Below are 23,578 nucleotides of genomic sequence, written 5' to 3' on the forward strand. Positions count from 1 at the left end.
TTATTTTTGGTATGGATCATAATTCTATACACTATATACATTAGGCATACATTAGGAACAAACCGTTTCATTGTCATATAAATGTAAAATATATGAGCTAATATATTCACAGAACTGTGAATATTTGTCATTGCAGGTCAGATGCGCTCAGTACAAAGCTCTGATGTATCCAGTAGCTTGTGCTCTCCGGCGCTGTATAAGCTCGGCTCTGTTCTGTGCATGCTAATCAGAGTCCGGGGCTGACCCAGATAGGCTCAGGACCGCTGTCCGGCTCGGGGAGGGGCGGGGTGAGGCGAGGCAGAGCGGGGTGGGGAGAGGCGGGGCAGGGAGGGGCGAGGTGGAGCGGGGTGGGGAGGGGCGGGGCGAGGGCGGGGTTGGGGGGGGCGGGGCGAGGGCGGGGCCTAGTTCTCTGAGGAGTCGGTCTCCTCGGTGGAGCCGTCGCTCTCCATCTCGATGCGCTTGCGGTGATGGAGGGACTTGCGTGGCGAGGCCTTCCGGGGCGGCTCCTTCTGCCCCGGTCCGCTGCTGCCGCCGTGGGGGGCGGGGCTCAGCGAGAGCTGGGCGATGCTGCAGGGAAACACAGCGAGGCGCTCACAACAACAACAACAATTAAATTAAAACACAGGGAACTACTTACACCAGAATCCAGACTATACCAGTGCCAACTGTGGCCATAGGGAAATGCACAACTTGCAATTGCATTGCCCGGGGTATGGGAGGGTCCAGCCTGTTATGCGTCCGATCGGGCACCCATGGACTGACTGCATCTCAGAGCTGCATATGCAAGGTCTTCCTCCGACTCCACTCTATGCAAGCTTGGCTTTTTCTCTCCGGCGGGAAAAAAAGAAGCAGGTGGTGACACCATGTGCTTCGAAGGAGAACTGAGGACGTCTGCAATCTCCCGAGTCAGCAGTGGAGTCTGCACATGAACGGTTATGGCTGCACATAAGCGTGCGAGCTCAGCATGGCATTGGGTGCCAAATTTTTTTTAAAAAGCAAAAAAATAGTGAGCTTCCTCCTTACAGCTGGTCTGTGGTGAAGGCGTGACATCTTTGTGGCATCTCAAGACCAAATTCTGACTAGAGTATAGAAGTTACCCATGTGTGGTAAAAAAACACAATGAGGCCTCAGCTGCCTTGCTGAATAAAAAAATACAAAATGGATCCCCAGATGCCCACCTGACCAGTACCCCTTTTGGTAAAACGTAGCAGCGCCAAACACAAATGGGAGAAATATACATTTTAATTTTGGTTATTTTTTCATGAATAACAATTTTCTATTAGATGGAAATCTTAAGTTGTGTTGTATGCATTGCTGGTACTACACCCACAACACCCCCTGGACTGTAGCACACACAAAAAAAGTATGTTATGAGTCTGGTCACGTTTGGAGATCTGTTCTGAAACAAAGTTTGTGAAGAAGGACCCCCGTCCCGTTTCGACAGCCTTCACATTCCATCACACGGAGACGCGTTTTTATGACTGATTTATGACAACAAATCCTCCCGGAATTCTCTCGAGTAAACAAACACAGCGCGGAACAGTAAGAAGGTTACTATGGTTACCGCAAATGATGTGGCTGCTTTTAGCTGTTTTAAAAAAAAAAATTTTTAGCGTTCCCTATTAAGCTTATTCCAGCTGTGAGCACCAAGCATTCATTTTCCCCTTCAGGGACAGAAAACTGTCCTCCACTGCTTTTCATTTTAACCAGACAACTATGACAGTTGAGCAACTGCCCCAATCTGCTTTGCGCAGGCTAGCCTACTTCTGTAAAATAGGGCGCAAGCTAACCAAAAGACAAAATGGAAATCATGCGAGGTTTAGCCCAAACAATAAACAAACGTATTTCCTGGTCTCGGAGCGATTGCATTCAGACTGGTTGAGTCTGGGACGCGTTTTGGTCGCAGTCGAGATCATCGCAATCAAACGGACTCCGGTTTCTTGTTATGGAACCAGGTCTGCTTCCCGTTTGTCAAAATGAGCCGTGACCTTTTTACAGTCTCTGGCCGTGACAAGGAGGTAAATGATCTCCATTTTGGTGCAAGCCAAAAAGTCTCTCCAGTGTCCGCTGTTGTACTGTTCTGTATGGAAAAGCAGGTGCTGAGTTTTTAAGAAGAAAGTGACTCTGCAGAAGGATGTCACACTGGTACTCTGCTCAAAGACTCACATATGTTGGATTTCGATATTTTTCATTTTGATTGAGGATTCTTACATGGCTGTCGTTTAAGTTGATGAAATGTTACTTAGTTGAAACATTCACATAATAATAACGGGATAATTACAAGATAAATGGATGCCCGATGTTTCATTTAACAGGTAAATAATGTTCTGTCACCATACACAATTCAAGATACTGTTGGAATATGGTTCCTGGATTTTTGGAGGATAAAACTGGTGTTAGCAGCAGGATCTTAAGGCTTAAGGGCTTTTTTTTTTTTTTTTTTGCAAGAACGGGCCGTTCACTTACAGTTTCTCCAACTCCTGGTCCATCGCAGGGTCCACCAGCAGGTCTGCTTTATTTGGGAGGGAACCTGGTGGTAACAAAAGAGACGTCATGCTCTGCCCTTGCGCTCTCTGGCCTCCCTGGTTTCCCGCTGCACAGTGAAAGGGACGGACTGCATTTAGATGCTTTAACAGAATCCAGCAGCTAACCTGTGCTGCTGGGCCCTGGGGATTCTCTGAAAACATTCTGTTGTTAAATTTATGTAATGTGTCAGCTTTATGTATCAGTACTCGCGGTTTGAAATAATTCCGCATTTACTGGTGAAATGTTTTCGACAAAGAAACTGTTGACATTTTTCTTGCAATTGTTGACATTGGGTCTTGCAAGCCTCACAAGACCCAATATAAAAACTTGTTATCGAAATGAAGTCTTGGCAAAATATATTTCAATATGTGACAATGGAAACAATCTGTGTATTACCTCATATACTGTGGAGAGTTTCAATATAGCTTCTGTTCATGATAATATATATTTCAGAATACAGAATACTTACATAGCTATCATTCTTCAGTTATCAACCAAATCCTTTTTTAATAATTTTCAAGCTCATCTAGAATAAACATCATGATATATTGTGTGTTCCCAGCATCACAGTTTTAGACAAGAAATAGAAATAGATAAACACTATCAGTATCAGTGTGATGTATTCACAGCCAATAGCAGTAGCAGCCGTGCAGGTGGTTAAAACTCCAGTTCAGTGCGGCGCTTAATCCCTCTCTGACAAGTCGACACAAGAAGGACATATCCCAAACAAGTCCACTATTTAAATGACAAGAGCAGACAATCGGGGGGACATCAAACATTATTTCCGCGAGCGCTGAGCTATTTCGCGATTACAAAGACGCGATCGCTCGTGGATGGCAACTCCTTCCATTCACGCCGGTGCCGTAAATCCCCGGGGTTTTCCAGCGCAGCGGGAAAACCGGCCCGGTCAGTTTATCAATAGAACGCCTTTAAAGAGTCAGAACCTGTACTGTACAAACAAACAACAGCTGAACCACACAGAACATGGCTTTCTTATGGACTTCTTGCTCAGCTTTCCAGAACTGTAAAAGAGATGATTTAAAGTAAAATAAATAATAGAGATGTACCATGACGCTAGTATTTCATAATGTTCATGTCTTCATATCGACTTGAACCAAATTTATGTTGGTGTCTTTAATTAATCTCTTTAAAAAATTTTTTTTTTTTTTTTACAAAATAGCCATCTGAAAAGACCGTATAGAAAGATAGCACCAAGTACTTCGTAGTGATGAATGTATCATCAAGGAATTAACTGAAACAGAGGGCTAAGACCTTTAGCAAGTGCAAATCTAATGACATGACCATGGCATTTGGTATTTTGCACTAGTTGTGTTTTTAGGTTTGCGCGTGCTAAAATGATTTGCACGTGCTGAAGGTCCTATTAAATAATGCCCAGTGTTAAGCAAAAAAAAAGCAATATATTCGGCATAGCTCCATATATTCAACGTAAGGGAAGCCCCAGATCCTTGACAACTACTAGTAATGCTGTTAAAATAAGCATTGCGGTCATCTGAAAGACGTAGTGGCTTGACTGGCTCTGTGTGCTCGGGCGCAGTCACGCTCCCCACCTGCTTCACAGCGTGCCTGTCTTTGTGCCTTTATTATTTAAGGGGGATTTGAGGGATTGGCTCAGAGGCACAATGGAACAATGTCCCAAATGGCTGAAGAAAAAAAAAAAACACCTTAAATGCCTCCGAGCCTTTTCAGGTAGCGCTTAAATCGTCACGCGCGTCAAAATGTCTTTGTGAACGGATACGACTGATCTGTTTTTATTTTTATTTTATTTTATTTTAAAATGCATACGTCTGTTTTTGCAACCCCGTGGCTTTACACAGCTAGAAGGCAATCCAACACTTTTTTTGTTTCCCCAACACGCAGAACACAAAACACAAATGTTTTGTTTTAATTCTTTATGAATCGTTAAAAATCATTCGTGATGAGACCGTGCGTTATAAATCATCACTGCTTTGGAAGAGAGCTTGTTTGAATTGTTGTTTGTTGTAACTTTTGATATCAGTTCTTCTAATGGCAGGCCTAGATTTGGAAGTTTTAATTAATTACTTATAGACAGTGCATTGTATGCGTAACCTGGCATTGTTTTAACGTTGAAAACATGTTTCTGTCGAGATCGAGTCCGGCCAGAGACCCCCTGCAGTACCTTTAAGAACCCCTAGGGGTCCCCAGATCCCCTGTTGAAAATCGAGGCCACAGCGTGATACTGCCCCCACAAAGCCTCACTGCAGAGATGGTGTTGAGAGGGAGGTGCGCAGTATTGGTCTTCCACCAGACTTAACACAATATTTTAAATATTTTTTGACCAGAAACCTCTATTTTAGTGTCGTCTGACCCCAAAAACCTTCCCCCTCATTTTAGCTGGATCCCTCCTGAAAACTATGCGGCTTTGAGATGTTTTTTCCCCCAAATTTTTTACAAAGTAATGGCTTCTTTCTTGCTACCCTGCCATACCGGCCAGGATTTGGGTAGTTCTCTTGATGCTGTTGACTGATGCAGAGTTTCTATTTTCTAAGCCATTGGAACTCTCCTTTGCTTGCCTAGTTAGTTTGGAGAGACGACCTTTTCTGGACAGTATCTGGGTGATAAGATGCAGCTTCCGTATCTATATTAATGAGCCAGCAGAGCTCACCAGAATATCCGAACGCTCTGATATCCGTTATTATTTTATTATCTTCCTCCTATTCTGTGCATTTGGATAACTTTCGACTCCCCTGACCGTCCAATAATACTCCCCCCCAAAGCATGCGTTTATACTGTGAAATCATGATCACATTTATGCACCACAAAGAGGCCAATCAAATGATTCTGTGGCTCATCGATGTTTTTTTCCCCACACACCTGTAAAAACGTACACCCGCCAGAGCAAGGGGATCGAATACTTATGTAATCAACTATCTCCTTTGTTATTTAGTTTCAAATATCTGTGCTTATATACTTTTTTCCCCACTTGTATCGGTTTGCAAATGACCTTATGTGGAGTTGGTCGTACTTATAACAAAGATTAGTTCCTAACATAAAATATCATGAAATGAGAGCTTTAAAGCAACAAAATGAGGAAATTGTGCAGGGGAATGAATGAATGAATGAATGAATGAATGAATGAATGAATGAAATGATGGGGGTAGCGTTGAAGGCTAACCCCAATATTTGGCGGCCCGATACTCACCGATGTCCTGACTGATCCCCTCGTGCTTGGCCAGGGCCATCACAAAGCCGTAGAAGGTCACGCGCTGCGTGCTCTGGAGGATCTCTCTGATGCCGTCTGTAGAGGGGTGGCTGGTGGGAACACGCCAGATCACAAACAAATCCAGCCCAACCGTCAACCTTCTAATCACACATCAGGGTCATAACTCTGAGAGGCTGTGTCTAAAATGTCTAGTCTAAAACGACTACCTGATTCATAAGCAACGGCAATTAGCAACCGGCGTCGGGGGTGGGATGGATGGATTTTCCCGCGATGTCCGACCAAACGGTGGATCGGTAACGAGCACCGGGTCACCGGGTCGAACGTGAAACGGGACGCTATTTCAAAAGCGCATTCTCGGGAGATACTCTTTCCCAGCCGCTTCATTTGTCTGTGGCGCGCTGTCACTCTGCACGCGGACGCACAAAGACAGGAATGAGGGACCGACACGTCACACGCCAAGAGCAGTCTTGGTGGGGAGAGGGGTCGCGATGAGTTAAACACGCCAAAGCGTCTGACAAGGCGCTTCCCTGCCTTTAAGAGATTAAGATATACTTTATTGAACCTTTAAGATATACTTTATTGGGGTAATTTGTCCTCTGCATTTTGACCCACAGCTTAGGAGCTGCGGGCAGCCACAGTCGCAGCGCCCAGGGGACCAACTCCAGTTCTGAGGACCCGGAGTAAACCCCACGCGAACACGGGGAGAACACGCAAACTCCGCACAGAAAGGCCCCCCCCCAAGCCGAGGTTCGAACCCACGACCTTCGTGCCGTGAGGCGACAGCGCTGACCGCTGCGCCACCGTGTCCACCCATAGTTACAGGTTGATATGGTGGCTTTTGCAGACGCTAAAACAAATTTCCGAAGTTCGCGTTTAGCTTCGGCACGCGTCGACAACTTACGAAACGGCGAATTCCCGGCTCAGGGGGGACGTACGAAGGGTTGCCGTAGCTCTGAGCCAAGTTCAGTTCTCAACCCCGACAAAAGCGTAAACCCCGGCTGGCTCCGAGCCGTGCGCACAAAACTATTTACAGTCTAAAGGGAGCGATGCCTTTAATACAGCCAGCAAAAGGCTGGTCTGTATGGCCCGGGGGGGGGGGGGGGGAAACCTAGTTGAATTATGAGCCTGACACAAAAAGCCGAGCGGGAACTTCAAAGGAAACGCGGGCTCATTGTCGCGAGGGGGCTACCGGCAGAACGGGACAGGTGTGTTTATCTTTCTCTATCTTTGCAAGCCCGTCGGCCCATTAACCACTACGCACATCCCTGAATGCCTTCTCAGCCCGGGAAGAACACCAGGTGTTTCTACAGGCGTGTTAAGGGGCGACTTAGCTCAGGAGGTAAGACCGATTGTCTGGAAGTCGGAGGGTTGCCGGTTCAAACCCCGCACTGGGTGTGTCGAAGTGTCCCTGAGCAAGACGCCTAACCCCTAACTGCTCTGGTGAATGAGAGGCATCAGTTGTAAAGCGCTTTGGATAAAAGCGCTATATAAATGCAGTCCATTTACCATTTACCATTGAAGAGCAACCAAACAGAACACCAGGTTTGGACAGTCGTGGGCCTATATTACGCATCTATCTTTCGTAGGAGGTGATCTCGATCGAAACAAGGCACTTCCGGAACGTCGCGCGCATTTGAATTTCGTTTTCTGTCCCGCGTCCCGTCGTGAGCGTGGACTTTCATTGCAACTTAATTCAGAACGAGAATCACCGATGGCTTACAAAGTATCCACGGCGAATGAGAATCCTTCGCGGTGTTCAGTTTCTGAAACGTCTGCTACGACAGAGAAAGTTTTTATTCATTTTTTAAAATGCGTTTCGCGTGCTCCTGAGCGCGACGGGCGATATCGAAGCTAAACGGTTCTTACTTTACATTACAGGCATTTAGCAGACGCTCTTATCCAGAGCGACTTACACAACTTTTTACATAGCATTTTTACATTGTATCCATTTATACAGCTGGATATATACTGAAGCAATTCCGGTTAAGTACCTTGCTCAAGGCAGTGTCCTTACCCGGGAATCGAACCTGCGACCTTTCGGTCACAAGCCCAGTTCCTTACCCGCTGCGCTACGCTCCGTCGCCACTTACTTGTGCTTGTATCTCTCGCACAGGGCCTCGAGGTACGAGCAGAAGAGAGCGGAGTCCACGCCCTCCTGCGCCGCAGTGTCGTCGGCGGCCAGGTGGGGGAGCCGTTCCGCAGGGGAAGAGGTGGGCACGATCACCGTGTTCGGGCTCTTCCCGGAGAGCAGGTCGCGGTAAATCACGGCGACGCTCCCCAGAAATTCTGCAAAGGGGACACAGTTAGTTCAGTCGCTAATTAGCGGGCGCGCTGCGGAGGACCGCTGCGGTAGCATAAAACCGCCAAACTGCCACGCATCACCGCGTGACCCTGTAACCACAACCCCCCCCCCCCCCGACTCCTTCCCACCCCCATCCCCCTTTTTTTTAATGTGTGCGTCTGTGTGTGTGTGTGTGTAAGTGTGTAACATAAAAGAGAAAAAGCAGCGCTCAAACCAGCTGTGAACTGGTGCAGCCAAAAAGTACGTAAAGGACTAAACAATGAACCGGCTTCTCGGCTAAAATGCTTCAGTTGGAAGCACACAATTCCCTAGAATGACATTGTATGCTGTAGCATTAAGATTCCCCTTCACTGGAACTAAGGGGGTAGGGGCCAGCCGTGAATAGGTGTAGAACGTGACATTGGGTGGGGCACGGTGGTGCAGTGGGTAGCCCCCACCAATCAGCGGGCGGGTCTGAACGCGGTGCTGGAAGGCGGGGGGGGGGTGGGCGGGGGGCAGTAATGGGCCCCTGGAAGACGGGGGCCTGAGAGGGAGGCGAGAGCCCAGCGGAGTTTCGCGTGTGCTCGACACCCGGGCCGGCGGTACCCTGTCTTGTCTGTTCTTTCCTGTGAAGCGGCAGTGGCACGGTGCTGCGGGGGGAAGGGTGGGGGGGGGGGTACTCGGACACGCGGTTGGAGAAGCAGCGCCCTTTTCCGGGGAGCGGGGCTCGCCAGAGAGGGACGGGAGAGGCCGCCAAAGGCGCGAGGACTTCCGCCGCGCTCCTCACCGTACCGGAAATTTCTTCGGCTGAGCGAGAAAATTTTCACATTCGCGGTCTCTCGGCTTCTCGAGAGCCCCCCGTCAAATGCGCTTTGATCTTCGTGGCCGAGCGCGCCCGTCGTTTGAGTGATGCACCGGACAATCGTTACGAATTTCCCCTTTCCTGGGCAAGGGCCCAGTAGCCCCTGTACAGATCCGGACGGGCTGGGGGGGGGGGGGGGAATAGCGCCCTGCGAAGTCTGGCTCCAAAGCAAATGGCGTGCCTCTCGGCCTCCAGTACGCTGCAGGAGAGTGACTTAGCGTGCTAGCGTGCTAACGTGCTAGCGGCTCTCCGTAAACTCCCGTCTGTATTCACGCTACACGTCTGTGTTCGGGATCTCCGGCACGACGCTGAGCGACAGGGAGACAGATTCGTATTTATTCGTGTTAGACCAGCAGATTTGCCTGTAAAACCTATACTGTACTACTGGGGCGACGTAGCTCAGGAGGTAAGAGCAGTTGTCTGGCAGTCGGAGGGTTGCCGGTTTCGAACCCCGCCCTGGGCGCGTCGAAGTGTCCCTGAGCAAGACACCTAACCCCTAACTGCTCTGGTGAATGAGAGACATACATTGTAAAGCGCTTTGGATAAAAGCGCTAGGCTATATAAATGCAGTCCATTTTACCATTTTTACTGTGTTACTATAACGGCGTACACACGGTTCCGCTGCTCTGGCTAGGCTTTTACTATCGCTGCTACTTCAATAAACCCCAGAAGCGCGCACAGCCGTGGTCCTGACCTGCAAGCGTTATCCCTGCCCACCATCTTCAGAGAGCTGAAAGGGAAGCGACGAATTAAGTCGGCTAAAAGTCCTGCCAGCGTACCGCACTAGAACTCACACTACAGGCGTTCATCCAGAACGACTTACACAACTTTTACACTGCATCCATTTATACGGCTGGATATGTACAGAAGCAGTGCAGGTTAAGTACCTTGCTCAAGGGTACAACGGCAGTGTTCGACCCAGGAATCGAACCTGTGACCTTTAGGTCACAAGACCAGTTCCTCGCCCATTATACTACAACTTTCAATTAGGCTACTTCTGTAATCTAGAAATTGCAAGACCTTGTGACACACACACCGCCTTACCCTATTGGCTTACGAGGAACCAGTACTCACCTACATCTTTTTATTTTTATTTTTTACTTTATGCAACTGGCTAATTATCACTCCAAATTTGAATTTTCCAGCATAAATGTCATTGGTTGATGGCTGTAAGTGGCTTACAAAAAAACCTTTATAAGCATTGTCCTTTGTTACACTTAAAATGTAGGCTTGCCCTAATGAAGGTGTAAAGCGAAAACGCTTTGGCTTTTATATCCAATAAAACCTCTGTGTTCTTTTTCCTTTTATAAGAGCGGCTGGAATTTTATCCCAGTTACTTCTGTAATATAGCCAAAAAATACAAAAGTTTCTCTTGAAATAGTATATTAAACAGGCAATACATGTGAATGTCAATTTCTTTTACTGTCAGTATTTACAATATTTTCCATGTATGTCTGTGTTGCCTAATAAATCGTAGGTTTTAAACAGCATATAACCACTGTATCGAGCATATGAGCCAAGCCTGTGATTACACATTAAATATACCCAGCCTATGCAGAAATATTATAGTAAAATAATGGACTTAAATGTATTATTTTGGAGTTTATACTCCAACAGAGGCCCAATGTACTGCATTGGAATAAAATGAGCTCTCTTGATTTAACACTGGAAAATGTTCTCCACAGAATAGTATAGTGTAGCGTAGTGAGGTGGCAGAGGAGAACTAACTATAATTGACTTAGTCTAAGTAAGTACATTGCGTGCGTGAAATTCACCTCATTATTGCCATAATGGTTAATTAATTATGAAATATACTTATTATTCAGGTATCGATCAGCCTGGGAGAAGCAAGGCAAACACAATTAACAGGCGCCAACCCAAAGGGGCCCAGCTACAGAACATGGAGAATTAAATGTAATGTAACCCAGTAATTGGAGGCAAACCTCCATTAAACAGGGAAGACCGTGACCGTACATGCACACAGCAAGCGTACTGACGATAAGTTCGCGTAGTACGACAATCCCGCCCTTTTTTTTTACTTGGGAGAACCTTTATGGCCACACTTTTTTTTTTAATCCATCCCTACCAGGTGAGTGGAAGGCAGATTGTCACTGGGGGGGGGGGGGGGGGAGTCGCTTTCCCATAATGCTCTCTGCATCGCATTCCAACGCGTCGGGGCCGTCTGCTAGCGCGTAGCTGGGGGCGATGAAACGCGATGACGGCATGTGAGGGTAGCCCGCAGGCTTTCTGGAATGTTTTTTCTAAATTCTAAAGTCAGTGTTCTAGAACTCCATTACTTTCAATTAGCAGCAGTGATTGTGACATCAGCATTAGAATGTTCGGTTAAGAACGTTCTAATCACGTATTCAGTCGGAGATCTCGCACCTTTAAAGGGTTAAAATGGCTGCAGATGTGGTTTGTGAAGATGTGGGCTGACAGGCGGTGGGAACGGAGGCTTGTTGAGCTAATTAATGAGTAAAATTAGGAGCAAATGCTATCCTCTGACAATGATAGCGCTACACTTGATATGTTCATCAACAACTAAGTAACCTGTTTAAACGATGTAACCCAAAGGTCCAGTTTAACCACAAAGCAGTGTGTAGAATAAATATCCAAGTTTAAACATGAAACAGTTTGTGTAACTGAAATACAAAGTTTAAACAAAGCAGTTTGTGTAACTTAAATTCCCATTTTAAACATAAAGCAGTTTGTGTTACTGAAATACCTAGTTTAAACAAAGCAGCTTGTGTAACTGAAAATTATAGCTTAAACACAAGGCAGCGTGTTACTGAAATATCCATCTTAAATGTAAAGCAGATTGTGGGACTGAAAATGAGTTTAAACAAAGCAGTGTGAGTTACTGAAAATGCCATTTTAAACACAAGCACTGTGTGTAACTGAAAATGCCATTTTAAACACAAAGCACTGTGTGTAACTGAAATATCCAGTTTAAACACAAAGCACTGTGTGTAACTGAAAATTCCAGTTCAAACACAAAGCACTGTGTGTAACTGAAATATCCAGTTTAAACACAAAGCTGTGTGTAGAATAAATATCCAAGTTTAAATTATAGCTTAAACACAAAGCAGCGTGTTGCTGAAATATCCATCTTAAATGTAAAGCAGATTGTGAGACTGAAAATGCCATTTTAAACACAAAGCACTGTGTGTAACTGAAATATCCAGTTCAAACACAAAGCACTGTGGGTAACTGAAGCGTGTAAATGATTTATCCCGCACTCTACCTTCGAAGTAGAACTGGACCTGAAAGGCGTAGAGGAAGTCCGCGAAGGACATGGGGCAGTCCATGGCGTCGTCCATCAGCACGATCCTGTCGAAGCAGACATTCAGCCATTAGTCACATCGCGGGGCCTCGTCTAAACAGAAGGTGCCCCCTCCCCCCCCCCCCCCCCCCCCAAAAAAAAAAGAAACCCCAGTAACATATGGGGTGTGATCGACTCGAGCCGGTCCATAAAACCGCAAACACCTGCGACCGACAGCCGGCTTCGAGTTCCGTTCTGGGTCGTAAAATTTCGCCTCGAGGGCTCACGGAAGGCGGGGCGGGGCAGGGCGGGGCGGGGCGGTGCGGGTCGAGGGTGACACGCGCGCGTCTATCGCTGGAACCCAGAAAAAAAACCGCGCACTTACCGCTCGCCCTCCGCGCCGTCGGTGCGCGGGAGCCCGTGCGTTAGCCGCGTTAGCCGCGCGACCCAATTCAAATGGTCTGAACTTCTGAACTGCTGTCCTAAAGCAGGGGATCTCAAAACTCGAATCCTGGAAGGCCCGCTGCGTCCGCTAGCTGTTCTGATTACGTTCCTGCGTTTCGGTGCTTTATGGAAGTCACTGATTGGCTTAAGAGTCTGCGCACTTTGTTTTACGGGGCCTAGATTGGCTGCTGATTGAAAGGATATCGGAAAAACCAGCAGAGGCTACGGCCCTCCAGGACTGGAGTTTGAGACCCCCGCCCTGTGCTACAACTGACCAATCACCACTCAGCCCTGAAACTTAGTTAAATACCTTTGACTGTCTCCCTTAAGTCTTAAGTCTGTATCATCCAGGGGCAGATATTTCCCCATGTAATTATATCTACACTTAGGTTTAATGAAAAAATACGCTATCTTTTATTCATTCTGAGATTATCCAGCTCAACCGCGCGCTCGTAATTTGTCACAATTGCAACAGAGCCGTTTTGCTGGAAAGTTCTCCGGGTGTTGCTTTCTGCGCGTAGGGGAAGTCCGTCCGACGGCTCTCTGTGCGTGAGAGGCGCTAAAAAACGGGGCTAAGGCCGGGGCAGCGGACTGGAGACGCCGCGAGCAGATGCGTAGACAGACAGCTAGCAGCAGCATACTGATAAAGCGGGGGGCGGGGGGGGGAGAGCAGGGGGCGGGGCCTGCGAACGTGGCGCCTGCAGGCCGGAGCAGGGACAAAAGCCGGGGGGGGCGGGGGGGCGGGGGTGGTGGGGGATGGGGGGCGGGGGGGGCGAGGAGCCCCTCCGGCTGACACGTTGGCGTTTAATGAAGTGCTGGCGATGTTCGGGGACTGAATGGAAGGGACTGCCCTCCTTTGCATGACAAAGGCAAATCAAACACTATTGAGTTCCCTTTTGAGTGCTCATTAGATAAACTATCAGGCTCATTTCCAGTGGGGGCGGGGGGGGGAGCAGAGGCTGGAGTTGGGGGGGGGGGGAGGGGGTTCCTGTTGCCCCCCCCCCCCCCCCCATCGTGCTGGAGCCCCGATCTCGGGACCAACGCGCTCGGGAGTGCTGTGCATCGCCCAACGCAACACTAGCGCCACTAAACGACCAAAACGACCAAACAACCCTGTGTACAAAAGGAGCAGAGCCTCAGAACCAGCCTGTAAGGTCACTGCCACTCAACAACTCCCACAACCACCTCAGACCCAGCAGAAAAAAAGTCACTTCAGCCACTTCAATTTTTTGACATAAATATGTTGGATGACCAAAATATGTTGCAGTCAAAATATTTCTGAGAATATCATTTATTCTCACTGGATGTACCCTTGTAGTGCAGGTTATGTGGTTCTTGAGCTTAGGAGACCAGGGGCTCATGTCCCCTACAGGGGACAAAAACGAACTGTCGGGTCTCAGGCGGACGTAAACACGAGATGAGTCTTAATTGCTCGGGGGCGGGTTGCCATGGCAGCCGAACCTTCCGCAACACCGTAAGCAAGGTCCTGCCCCAGTACAGCAGGAAGAAAAAGAGGATTCGGTCCTTTGTTCTTTCGGGAGAGCGGTTCAGGGGAAACGTCCGCGGCGCTGTCGTTTCGAGAGATGAAGTGAGAGCGAGCGAACCTTTGTGTCTGACACGCCCTGGGCATGTCGAAGTGTCCTTGAGCAAGACACCTAACCCCTAACCCCTAACTGCTCTGGCGAATGAGAGGCATCAATTGTAAAGCGCTTTGGATAAAAGCGCTATATAAATGCAGTCCATTTACCATTTATATATATAAATGCAGTCCATTTACCATTTATATATATAAATGCAGTCCATTTACCATCTGAAGATGACTGACTTTGTGTCTTTTGCTTGTTGTGACCGTCCTGGTCTGTGACCACCCCAAAGAGACTTGAGCCTTTTGTATTGAGGCCACAGATCTCCAGTTTAGTTCTGACAATCAAGAGGAGCGCCTTCAGTTTAAAAAGTAATGGAAAATCCACCAGTTCATTGTTTTTATTCTAAAAAAAAGGAGCAATAGCCTGTTCTTTTAATGCTCTTTTACCTCGGGAAGGAAAATCTCCAGCCAGAAATTTCCGGGCACTAAATTCAAGCCGTTTATCTGAGATCTCCATCAGACGAAAAATCCCTTTTGAGTAACGTCAGCCATTTTGAGTACTCTTACGCAACCTATCGTCCTTAGAGCCAGAGATTCATTGTTGTCCCCTGTAGGGGACACGAGTCTCTGGCCTTAATCTCAAGAACCGTTTATATATTGTGCTGTGCTGAAAAGCTACACCACAATGGACATTCAATAAAAATAAATATTTATGAAAGTATTTTCACTGCAAATGTGAGACGTGTATTATGGCAAAAAAAGTAAAATGCCTTAACTTTTTTTTATGCTGTGTCTCGGGATGGATAAAATCAGAAATTCCTGTTGCAATTCAACGTGAAAAAAAAACGGCAGGGAAACCCAAAACGTCGTGGGGCACCTGCTGCACGAACGCCTGTTTTTTTTCGACGCACGGGTGCGGCGCTCGCCCAAATGCGACCCCGCTGGGAAATCGCGATCAAAACCAAAACTCGTGCTTTGAAGAGAATTCGTAAGAAAATTGTTTGTCCTTGAGGAACCGACTCTTTGTTGGATTTGAGGACTCTGCTCATCAAAGTCAAGGGTGATGGAATCGGTTGCCGAAGCTAGCGCTAGCCAGTCTCCCCCGGGGCCTGGCCTGTTACAAAAATGGACGGGGGAAGCTGGCACGGAATGGGCGGAGACTGGCGTCGAATACTGGGGTGATGCACGGCAGCCATTTTGTTCCAGAACGTTCACCGCACATTGGTTAAGGTGGAGAGGGAGAGAACAATTTTTAGCCAATTAAATCAGGGGATGATTAGGCTGGCAGATTGAGAGAGCCAGATTGGGAATTTGGCCAGGACACCGGGGGGAGAACCCCCAACTCTTTGCGACAAGTGTCATGGGGTCTTTAATGACCACAGTGAGTCAGGACCTCGGTTTAACGTCTCATCTGAAAGACGGATTGAGTGACTGCATTCTTTTCCAAAGGTAGGATGAAGAAACACAGGGCCACGTTGCTTGAAATAATTTACGAAACATCGGGCAGCACTGCTTTGGAGTAGAGCTTGTTGGATTTCTGTGAGGTAAGATAGGCCATATTGTTTGTTGTACCTCAGCCCAATTTTGATATCAAGCTATGCAAGTTTATTTAGGTGCAGTGCTTAGTATTCGTGACTGCACTTTTTTTAAGACGTTGAAAACGATTTTTTATTGAGATTTTTGTTGAGATTCTACGTGCGGGTAAAAGCACCATACACACTGCTGGCTGTCATACCCTCCTGAGGACCAGTGGCTTTTTAACACTCTAACCTCACAAACCATATATTCTACCCTTGCTGAAACCTACACCACAGAGGACATTCAATACAAATAAAATAAATACTGTTCTTGAAAATATTTTCACTGCAGCATGTTTTTGTCACCCACCCAAGACACCTGCGGTATGTCAAAAAAATGTAAATGCTTTAACTTTTTTTTTTTTTTCTGCCGGGTCTCAGGAGGATTTAGGCCTGCGTCTGTTGATTGATGCGACACTTCGGAACGACACCGCAACAACCTCTGAAGTGTAAAAAGACACCGTTGTGGGACTTGCGCGTCAAATGTTGGTTCTTGAAATGAATTCACGGTTTTTTGAAAAGGCAAACTGTTGCGACGAAGACAGCCGCTATATTTGTCGGACATTTTTTTTAGCGGGCGGAGCGTACACCCTGACGACCGTTGCCAAGAGCAGCTTGTCGTAAAGCTTCGCCCTAATTCTCTCGACAGAGTTGAAATAAGGCCCAGATTAGTCTCAGGTTTCAGATGGGGAAGACAACATTTGTCCCTTTGCTTTATTTGCGATTTCGGTTCTCCTCGAATCTGGACCACACAGCTTCAAACCGTTTAACTGGATTTAACTGTAATTTAAACAAACGAGGCTACATCAGTCAAAGTCCCCATTAAAGATCAGGGTTTTTTTTTTGTACACTTGTAAATGACTGTGTGTCGTGAATGGAAATACTGGGACTTAACTCCTATCAAAGGATAAGGCTCTAATTTCACTGGAGGGGGTGGGGACGGGGGATAGGGGTGGGGGTGGAGGTGGGGGTGGGGAGCTAGCTGTTAAGGTGTACACGAATGCTGATTTGCTCCATGTCAGGTTGTGACGCTGCATAAAGACCAAGCCCAATCACCACGATGTTGCTGCTTCAAACGGCATTATTATTATTATTTGAAAAATGTGTTTATTTATTTTTATTAATAATGACACCCTGAAGCGGTGTTCACATTGTGTTTCACTCCCCATGCCCTCAAAAACAGCCTGCAGTGTAGCATATTTGATAAGGAACTGGTCTCGTATAGGCTGCAGATTTGATTCCTATGGTACTCAACCCAAGGTAATTAGGCAAGGTACTTAACCCAAATTGCTTTAGTACATACCCAGCTGTACAAATGGATACTAGGTAAAAACAAATTGTGTTAGTTGCTCTGGATAACAGCATCTGCTAAATGCCGGTAATGTAATGGATCGGAACAGAATGGAATGTAATGAGGGGGAATGTAATGGAATGGAATGAAGTAGAACAGAATTAATTGTTATGGAATGGAATGAATTGGAATGGAATGGATTGGAATGGAATGTAATGTAATGTAGCGAAGTAGAATGAATTGTAATGGGATGGAATGTGATGAAGCCTAACGGAATGGATTATAATGGATTGGATTGGAATGGAATGTATTGGAATGTGATGCAATGGACTGGAATGCGCTTCACACTGACCTTGCCGCCTTCTGCACCATCTCCACTGGAAAGTCGGGGCAGAGCAGCTGCAGGAGGGAGCTGTACTCCATCATGGCCAGCAGATCTGCAGCGCAAGCGCAACACAACGCCGCGCAGATCAGTCATACGCAGAAACCCCTCCCGTTTTCCCGCAAGGCGCCGCTTCAGACGCCAATTAGCAGAATCTCAAAACACGCCGCAGAGCGGGAATCTCAATCTCTAACTCCCGGCGGTCCGCTGCGTCCTGCGTCTACTGGTTTTTGATGTGCTCCAGCACTCAAAGTGCTTCATTTAAGTCACCGATTGACTAAAGGGTCTACACACCTTGTTTCCAAGGCCTTAACTGACTGCCAATCGATTGAAAGGACATTGCAAAAACCAGCAGAGACCGCACACCTCCAGGACTGGATCTGGAGACCCCCCTGCTGTGAAGTAATCATCATTTGATGATGCGGTCCATGGCAGCAGCCTCGCTCCGGAGACTGCGGACAGCAGCCCCGCCTGCTCTCGATGGCCGTTACACCAAATAAAATATGAATTTTGTACTCCAGTCATTCTTCTGTCGCTCATTAAAATTTATGGCTTGAAGTCCAGAAATTGATCAGCCGTACCGTGAGACTCCGGCTTAGCGTTATCCCGCTAACTTTATCCCGTTAGCGTTAGCCCGTTACCCCGTCTCCCTCGTATCGATGCGAATGCCTTTCGCTCAGTGAGGCCTCAGAACAAATCCCGTTTTCCAACTCCTGCAGCTCTAGACACACAGCACCATTTCACTGATGCACCCAATATGCCGAAATGCCTGAACCTTTTTGATTCATCTTAATTAACATCAGTTCAACAGTAAAATAAGTTCGCAGGCATAATATCACTGATGTTAAGCCAACAAACTATCTATCTACTCACAGGCATAATATCAAGTGAAATTATCCCCACAGACATTTATTTATTTTAAACATTTTATTTGTTGGACAGAATTTGATGTGGAATTTTTCCCTCCATAATAATAATAATAATAATAATAATGATAATAATAATAATCTTTATTTATATAGCACCTTTCATACATAAAGTGTAGCTCAAAGTGCTTTACGTTCAGCACTAAAAATGTGAACCATTGAAATGTACGCGAAATATGTACAGTATGAACACTGGTATAAACAATAACAGGTTTAAGCGTTTGCCTTTTCACAGTCAGCTGTAGAGATTTAACAGCGGAATGCTGTCTCTGCACGTTCTGCGGTAAAGCGTGCATGATATTCTCATTCCAAAAAAAAACCCAAAAAAGACCTCCACATCTGTGGCCATTCCACTGACCTGTTTTACACTGAACTGAGTTCACACATCTTAACTCACAGTGTAACTGGCGCACGCACAGTAGGGCGACTGCGAGTTTTAACCGCGTGGTTCGGTCCCAGCTGAAGTGTCGGTGATGCGTTTCAGGTCAGGCCCGAGTCCGCTCCTCAGGCAGTTTCTCTTCTGCCCACCGCAGTGGACCCACTGCCACGCTGCTCTTAGTTGCAGATTAGGGGCAGAACGGTTTTCCGGAAGTTTCTTTTGACAAGCGGCCCGTTCATTCATGGTGTCACCCTTCCGCCGTTTCTACAGATTTACATGCTTTTAAATGGACTGCATTTATATAGAGCTTTTATCCAAAGTGCTTTACAATTGATGCCTCTCATTCGCCAGAGCAGTTAGGGGTTAGGTGTCTTGCTCAAGGACACTTCGACATGCCCAGGGCGGGGTTTGAACCAGCAACCCTCCGACTGCCAGACAATCGGTCTTACCTCCTGAGCTATGTCGCCCCGTGCTTTTCTCGAATATGCTGAGCTTGACATGTCCTCCCAATACCTGACAATTCGTTTTTGTCCCCTGTAGAGGACAGGATTCTCTCTGGTCTTCATCTCAAGAACGACATAGTCTACACCATGCTGAAACCTGCTACACTACAAGGGACATTCAATAAAAATAACATAAATGTTTTGGAAAATATTTTTACCGGAGCATGATGATGTCATCCAAGGAACTTGTATTATGTAAAAAAAAAAAAATTTGAATACTGAAACTTTATTTCTGCCGGGTCTCAGGAGGATATCTCTATACAGTACACTGCTGTCTGAAAGGCAGAGAGTGGGAATGGTGACAGGCTGGTCACGCCATGCTGAAGAGGCTGGTACTGCCAGTCAAAGAGCTCCATCGGCTAAGCTGTATAGCATGCGTGTGCTGAAGAGACTGGTACTGCCAGGCAAAGTGCTCCATCGGCTAAGCTGTATAGCATGCGTGTGCTGAAGAGGCTGGTACTGCCAGGCAAAGTGCTTCATCGGCTAAGCTGTATAGCATGCCTAGGCTAAAAAGGCTGGTACTACCAGGCAAAGCGCTCCATCGGCTAAGCTGTATAGCATGCCTAGGCTAAAAATGCTGGTACTACCAGGCAAAGTGCTCCATCGGCTAAGCTGTATAGCATGCCTAGGCTAAAAATGCTGGTACTGCCAGTCAAAGTGCTCCATCGGCTAAGCTGTATAGCATGCCTAGGCTAAAAAGGCTGGTACTGCCAGGCAAAGCGCTCCATCGGCTAAGCTGTATAGCATGCGTGTGCTGAAGAGGCTGGTACTGCCAGTCAAAGTGCTCCATCGGCTAAGCTGTATAGCATGCCTAGGCTAAAAAGGCTGGTACTGCCAGTCAAGGTGCTGCATCGGCTAAGCTGTATAGCATGCCTGGGCTTTTCATCATTGTCTCGCTCCTGAGGCCACCGCGATGATTCAAACAAGACTCGCGGCAGTTGGGAGTCGTTCTCCAAAGCTGTCGTCAGTCGGTGAGTTTGGGCTTTTAGCTTTTCCCGTCATCACCGGACGCCTGTTACAATGCGGCCCTGCCCCCTCCCCGCCAAACCTTTTCAGCCACGCCTCCCTCAAGACACGGGGCAGTCCCGTCTCAGCGACTCAGGAAGTGTGCGCTGGCCCCCCTCTCCTCTGTCGTCCAGTATTCTGGGTGGTCCCTCTCTCCAAGCCCTGTCAGCACCTTGGGCTTCAAGGAACATTAACTACAGCCAAAAGCCCAGCAATCTCTGAACCTATCAGGCTCATTCTTAACCATACTCAAACAACCCAGGCATCTCCGAACCAATCAGCTTTTTTCTCAACCATCCTCAAACAATCCAGCCATCTCTAAACCAATCAGCTTCATTCTGTCTCCCCATGCCTCCCCATTCAATCCAACAAAACAGTATGTCCCTTATGGAAGCAGCACAAACTAATGTAAGGACCACGACCAGGACTAACCTCTCTGACTGAAATGGAAATCATTCTGGGAATACCAGACTAATAGCGGAGAATATAGAATGGGAGATTTCAGTTGGGCTTACCACAGGTTGTTTGTCGCATGAATAATTTTTGTTGAGCCAAGGGCTTAACATTGTTTCCTTTGTCACAACACTGGGAGCCCATTTAAGATAATGATAGCACTGTCCTCTGGAGGACTGGGGGGGGGGGGGGGGGGTAAATCCAATCCCAACCCCAGCTGCATCACCTGTGCGCCTGAGAACAATGTCACCCAGGTGCGCGGTCTGCCTCTTACGCGACATCCCAGGTAATCCCGTAATCGCCCTGCCATTACCGTACGCGACGATTAGCCTCAGCGGCTACAAACGAGATGAACGCGAGAGGCCATCCAACCTGATGGTTATGTCTGGAAACTGTAGGGGAACTGTAGGCATTACGGCTCTTAAACGCAAACGTCTCGCTAACGGCAGGTCGGAAACGCGGCGTCGGGGGACCGTGTCACAATATGTGAACAGGCCTCCGGAGGCGGCGCCCCTTTTCATTCGCCGATATTTACTGTCAATCGGGATAATTGTCAGGGAGAAATTTTGAAGTCTTACAAAGATTTAGCCGCCGCGTTCAGCAGCGTGTGGCTTTTTCCAGGCCGTGTATGTCCCAGCCTTAGCAGCACTTTTCTCAATGGTCCATATTTCAACTTCAACCCCAGGATCTGCAAGGATGAGCGCATGTTTTATATACACACTCGCTGGCCGCTTTATTAGGTACACCTATCTTACGACACCCTGCAGCCTCCTCAACAGCCTGAATTCTTTGTGTCTTGGATTAAGGTGCTCGAAACATTCCTTAGGGATTTTGGTCCATGTTGACTTGATAGCCTCGCACAGTTCGAGCAGAATTTTCAGCCACACAACCATGCTGCGAAACTCCCATTTCACCTCATCCCAAAGGTGCTCTATTGGATTCAGATCTGGGGACTGTCCAGGCCATTGGAGTGAACTGCAGTCACTGTCATCTTCGTGGAACCAGCTTGAGATGATGTGTGTTTTGTGACATGGCAGATTATCCTGCTGGTTTTTGATGTGCTCCAAAAATGGTAGACTGTGGTCATGAAGGGATGCACATGGTCAGCATCAATGCTTAGGTATGCTGTGGCATTCGCATGGTGCTCAATTGGTATTTAGGGGCTTAATGTGTGCCAAGAAAACACTCCCCACACTATCGCATCACCACCAGCCTCCTGCACCGTTGACACAAGGCAGGATGGGCCCATGGGTTCACACTGTTTCTGACAAATTCTGACCCGACCATCTGCATGTCGCAGCAGAAATCGCGATTCGTCAGACCAGGCAACAGTTTTCCAATCTTCGCTCATCCAGTTCTGGTGATCATGTGCCCACTGTAGCCTCATCTTCCTGTTCTTAGCTGACAGGAGTGGAACCCGGCGTGGTCTTCTGATCCTGTAGCCCATTCGCTTCATGGTTCACCGCGCTACGAGTTCAGAGATGCCCTTCTGCACACCACTGCTGCAAACGGCTATTATCTGTGGTCTTTCTGGTGGTTTGAACAAGTCTTCCCATTCTACTCTGACATCTCTGATTAAACATGGTGTTTCTGCCCAGAGAACTGCCACTAACTAAATGTTTTTTGTTGGCCACTGAGTGTGTGTATGTATATACACACATACACACACATCATACATACATGCATACACACATAAATACATGTCCATTCATGTATTCCTTGAGGTAATTAACATGATGCGAGCGGTGGGATTGGCTTCGCCGAGCGCGGGAAAAAAAAGAGAAAGCGCCACGTGGAGATCGTGATCGGCATGCAGTCCGCGGCGGGGGAACCGCTCTCTCTGACGGGGGAAATCTCAGAGCGCGTGGTGATTTACCCCTCCGAATGGCTTTCGAATGATCCCCTCATTAAGGGTGAAAATCACGGCGCGCCCGTCAAACACCGAGTCTCATCAGGCACGGCGCTGGAAACGGCGTGCGATTACTCCCGTCTCTCATTAAAGAGCGCTGAAACGCCAATTTTCAGAATAAAAAGGGAAACCGTATCCACCTGGGAAAGCACCAGAAATGATACGAGAACACACTCTCTCTCTCTCTCTCTCTCCAATCCCGGTATCTGGTTCCCCTCATACACACTGTTAAAAAAAAAAGATAGAAGCATGAATCACCCAAAGCAGGGAATAATAGTTCTAAGCTATATTGCTTTCATATTCCTTTAAACAGTAGTCAACGTGACTTCAGAAACAACCGATTATTAACATTATTAGCCATAATCCTCTTTCATATAACTGGAGATATGCGAAGGCCCTGTGGATTTCAGAAAGTGGAAAGGAAATCTGTAGAACTAATTTTTTTGGTTTGGAAACAGTTTTTGTGTGTTATACACAGACTGGCATTCTTTGCTGAAGATGTCAAATATGATAAATGACTGTCAAAGGCAGCTTGTGGCCTAAAATAATAAAGACATTTTAGGAGAACAAAAGTGCCTTTTTTTTTGCCCAGCTCGTATCAACGGATTTGTATTCGAGCCATGAGGAGACTCAGAGTAAATGAAGGAGATTCAGAGTAAATGAGGAGATTCAGAGTAAATGAAGGATATTTAGAGTAAATTAGGAGATTCAGAGTAAATGAAGGAGATTTAGAGTAAATGAGGAGATTTAGAGTAAATTAGGAGATTCAGAGTAAATGAGGAGATTCAGAGTAAACGAGGAGATTCAGAGTAAATGAAGGAGATTTAGAGTAAATTAGGAGATTCAGAGTAAATGAGGAGATTTAGAGTATATGAGGAGATTCAGAGTAAACGAGGAGATTCAGAGTAAATGAAGGAGATTTAGAGTAAATGAGGAGATTCAGAGTAAACGAGGAGATTCAGAGTAAATGAAGGAGATTTAGAGTAAATTA

The 23,578-nt window shown here is 46.9% G+C and overlaps 1 protein-coding gene across 2 annotated transcripts in view; it reads right to left on the reverse strand.

Annotated features, from left to right (window-relative positions):
- Positions 1-377: 377 nt before the first annotated feature.
- The window catches only part of c16h11orf49 (chromosome 16 C11orf49 homolog), a 53,523-nt gene continuing 30,322 nt past the window's right edge, over positions 378-23,578 (reverse strand). For both annotated transcript variants that reach the window (XM_035395067.1, XM_035395066.1), the window contains 6 exons: positions 17,383-17,467; positions 12,116-12,201; positions 7,819-8,014; positions 5,708-5,817; positions 2,467-2,530; positions 378-567 (listed from right to left, as the gene is read on the reverse strand). In XM_035395067.1, the coding sequence (XP_035250958.1) occupies positions 402-567; positions 2,467-2,530; positions 5,708-5,817; positions 7,819-8,014; positions 12,116-12,201; positions 17,383-17,467 (707 nt within the window). In that variant the 3' untranslated portion in view covers positions 378-401. The remainder of the gene's footprint in view (positions 568-2,466; positions 2,531-5,707; positions 5,818-7,818; positions 8,015-12,115; positions 12,202-17,382; positions 17,468-23,578) is intronic.

The sequence above is a fragment of the Anguilla anguilla genome, chromosome 16, assembly GCF_013347855.1.
Source record: "Anguilla anguilla isolate fAngAng1 chromosome 16, fAngAng1.pri, whole genome shotgun sequence".
Taxonomy (NCBI): Eukaryota; Metazoa; Chordata; class Actinopteri; order Anguilliformes; family Anguillidae; genus Anguilla; species Anguilla anguilla.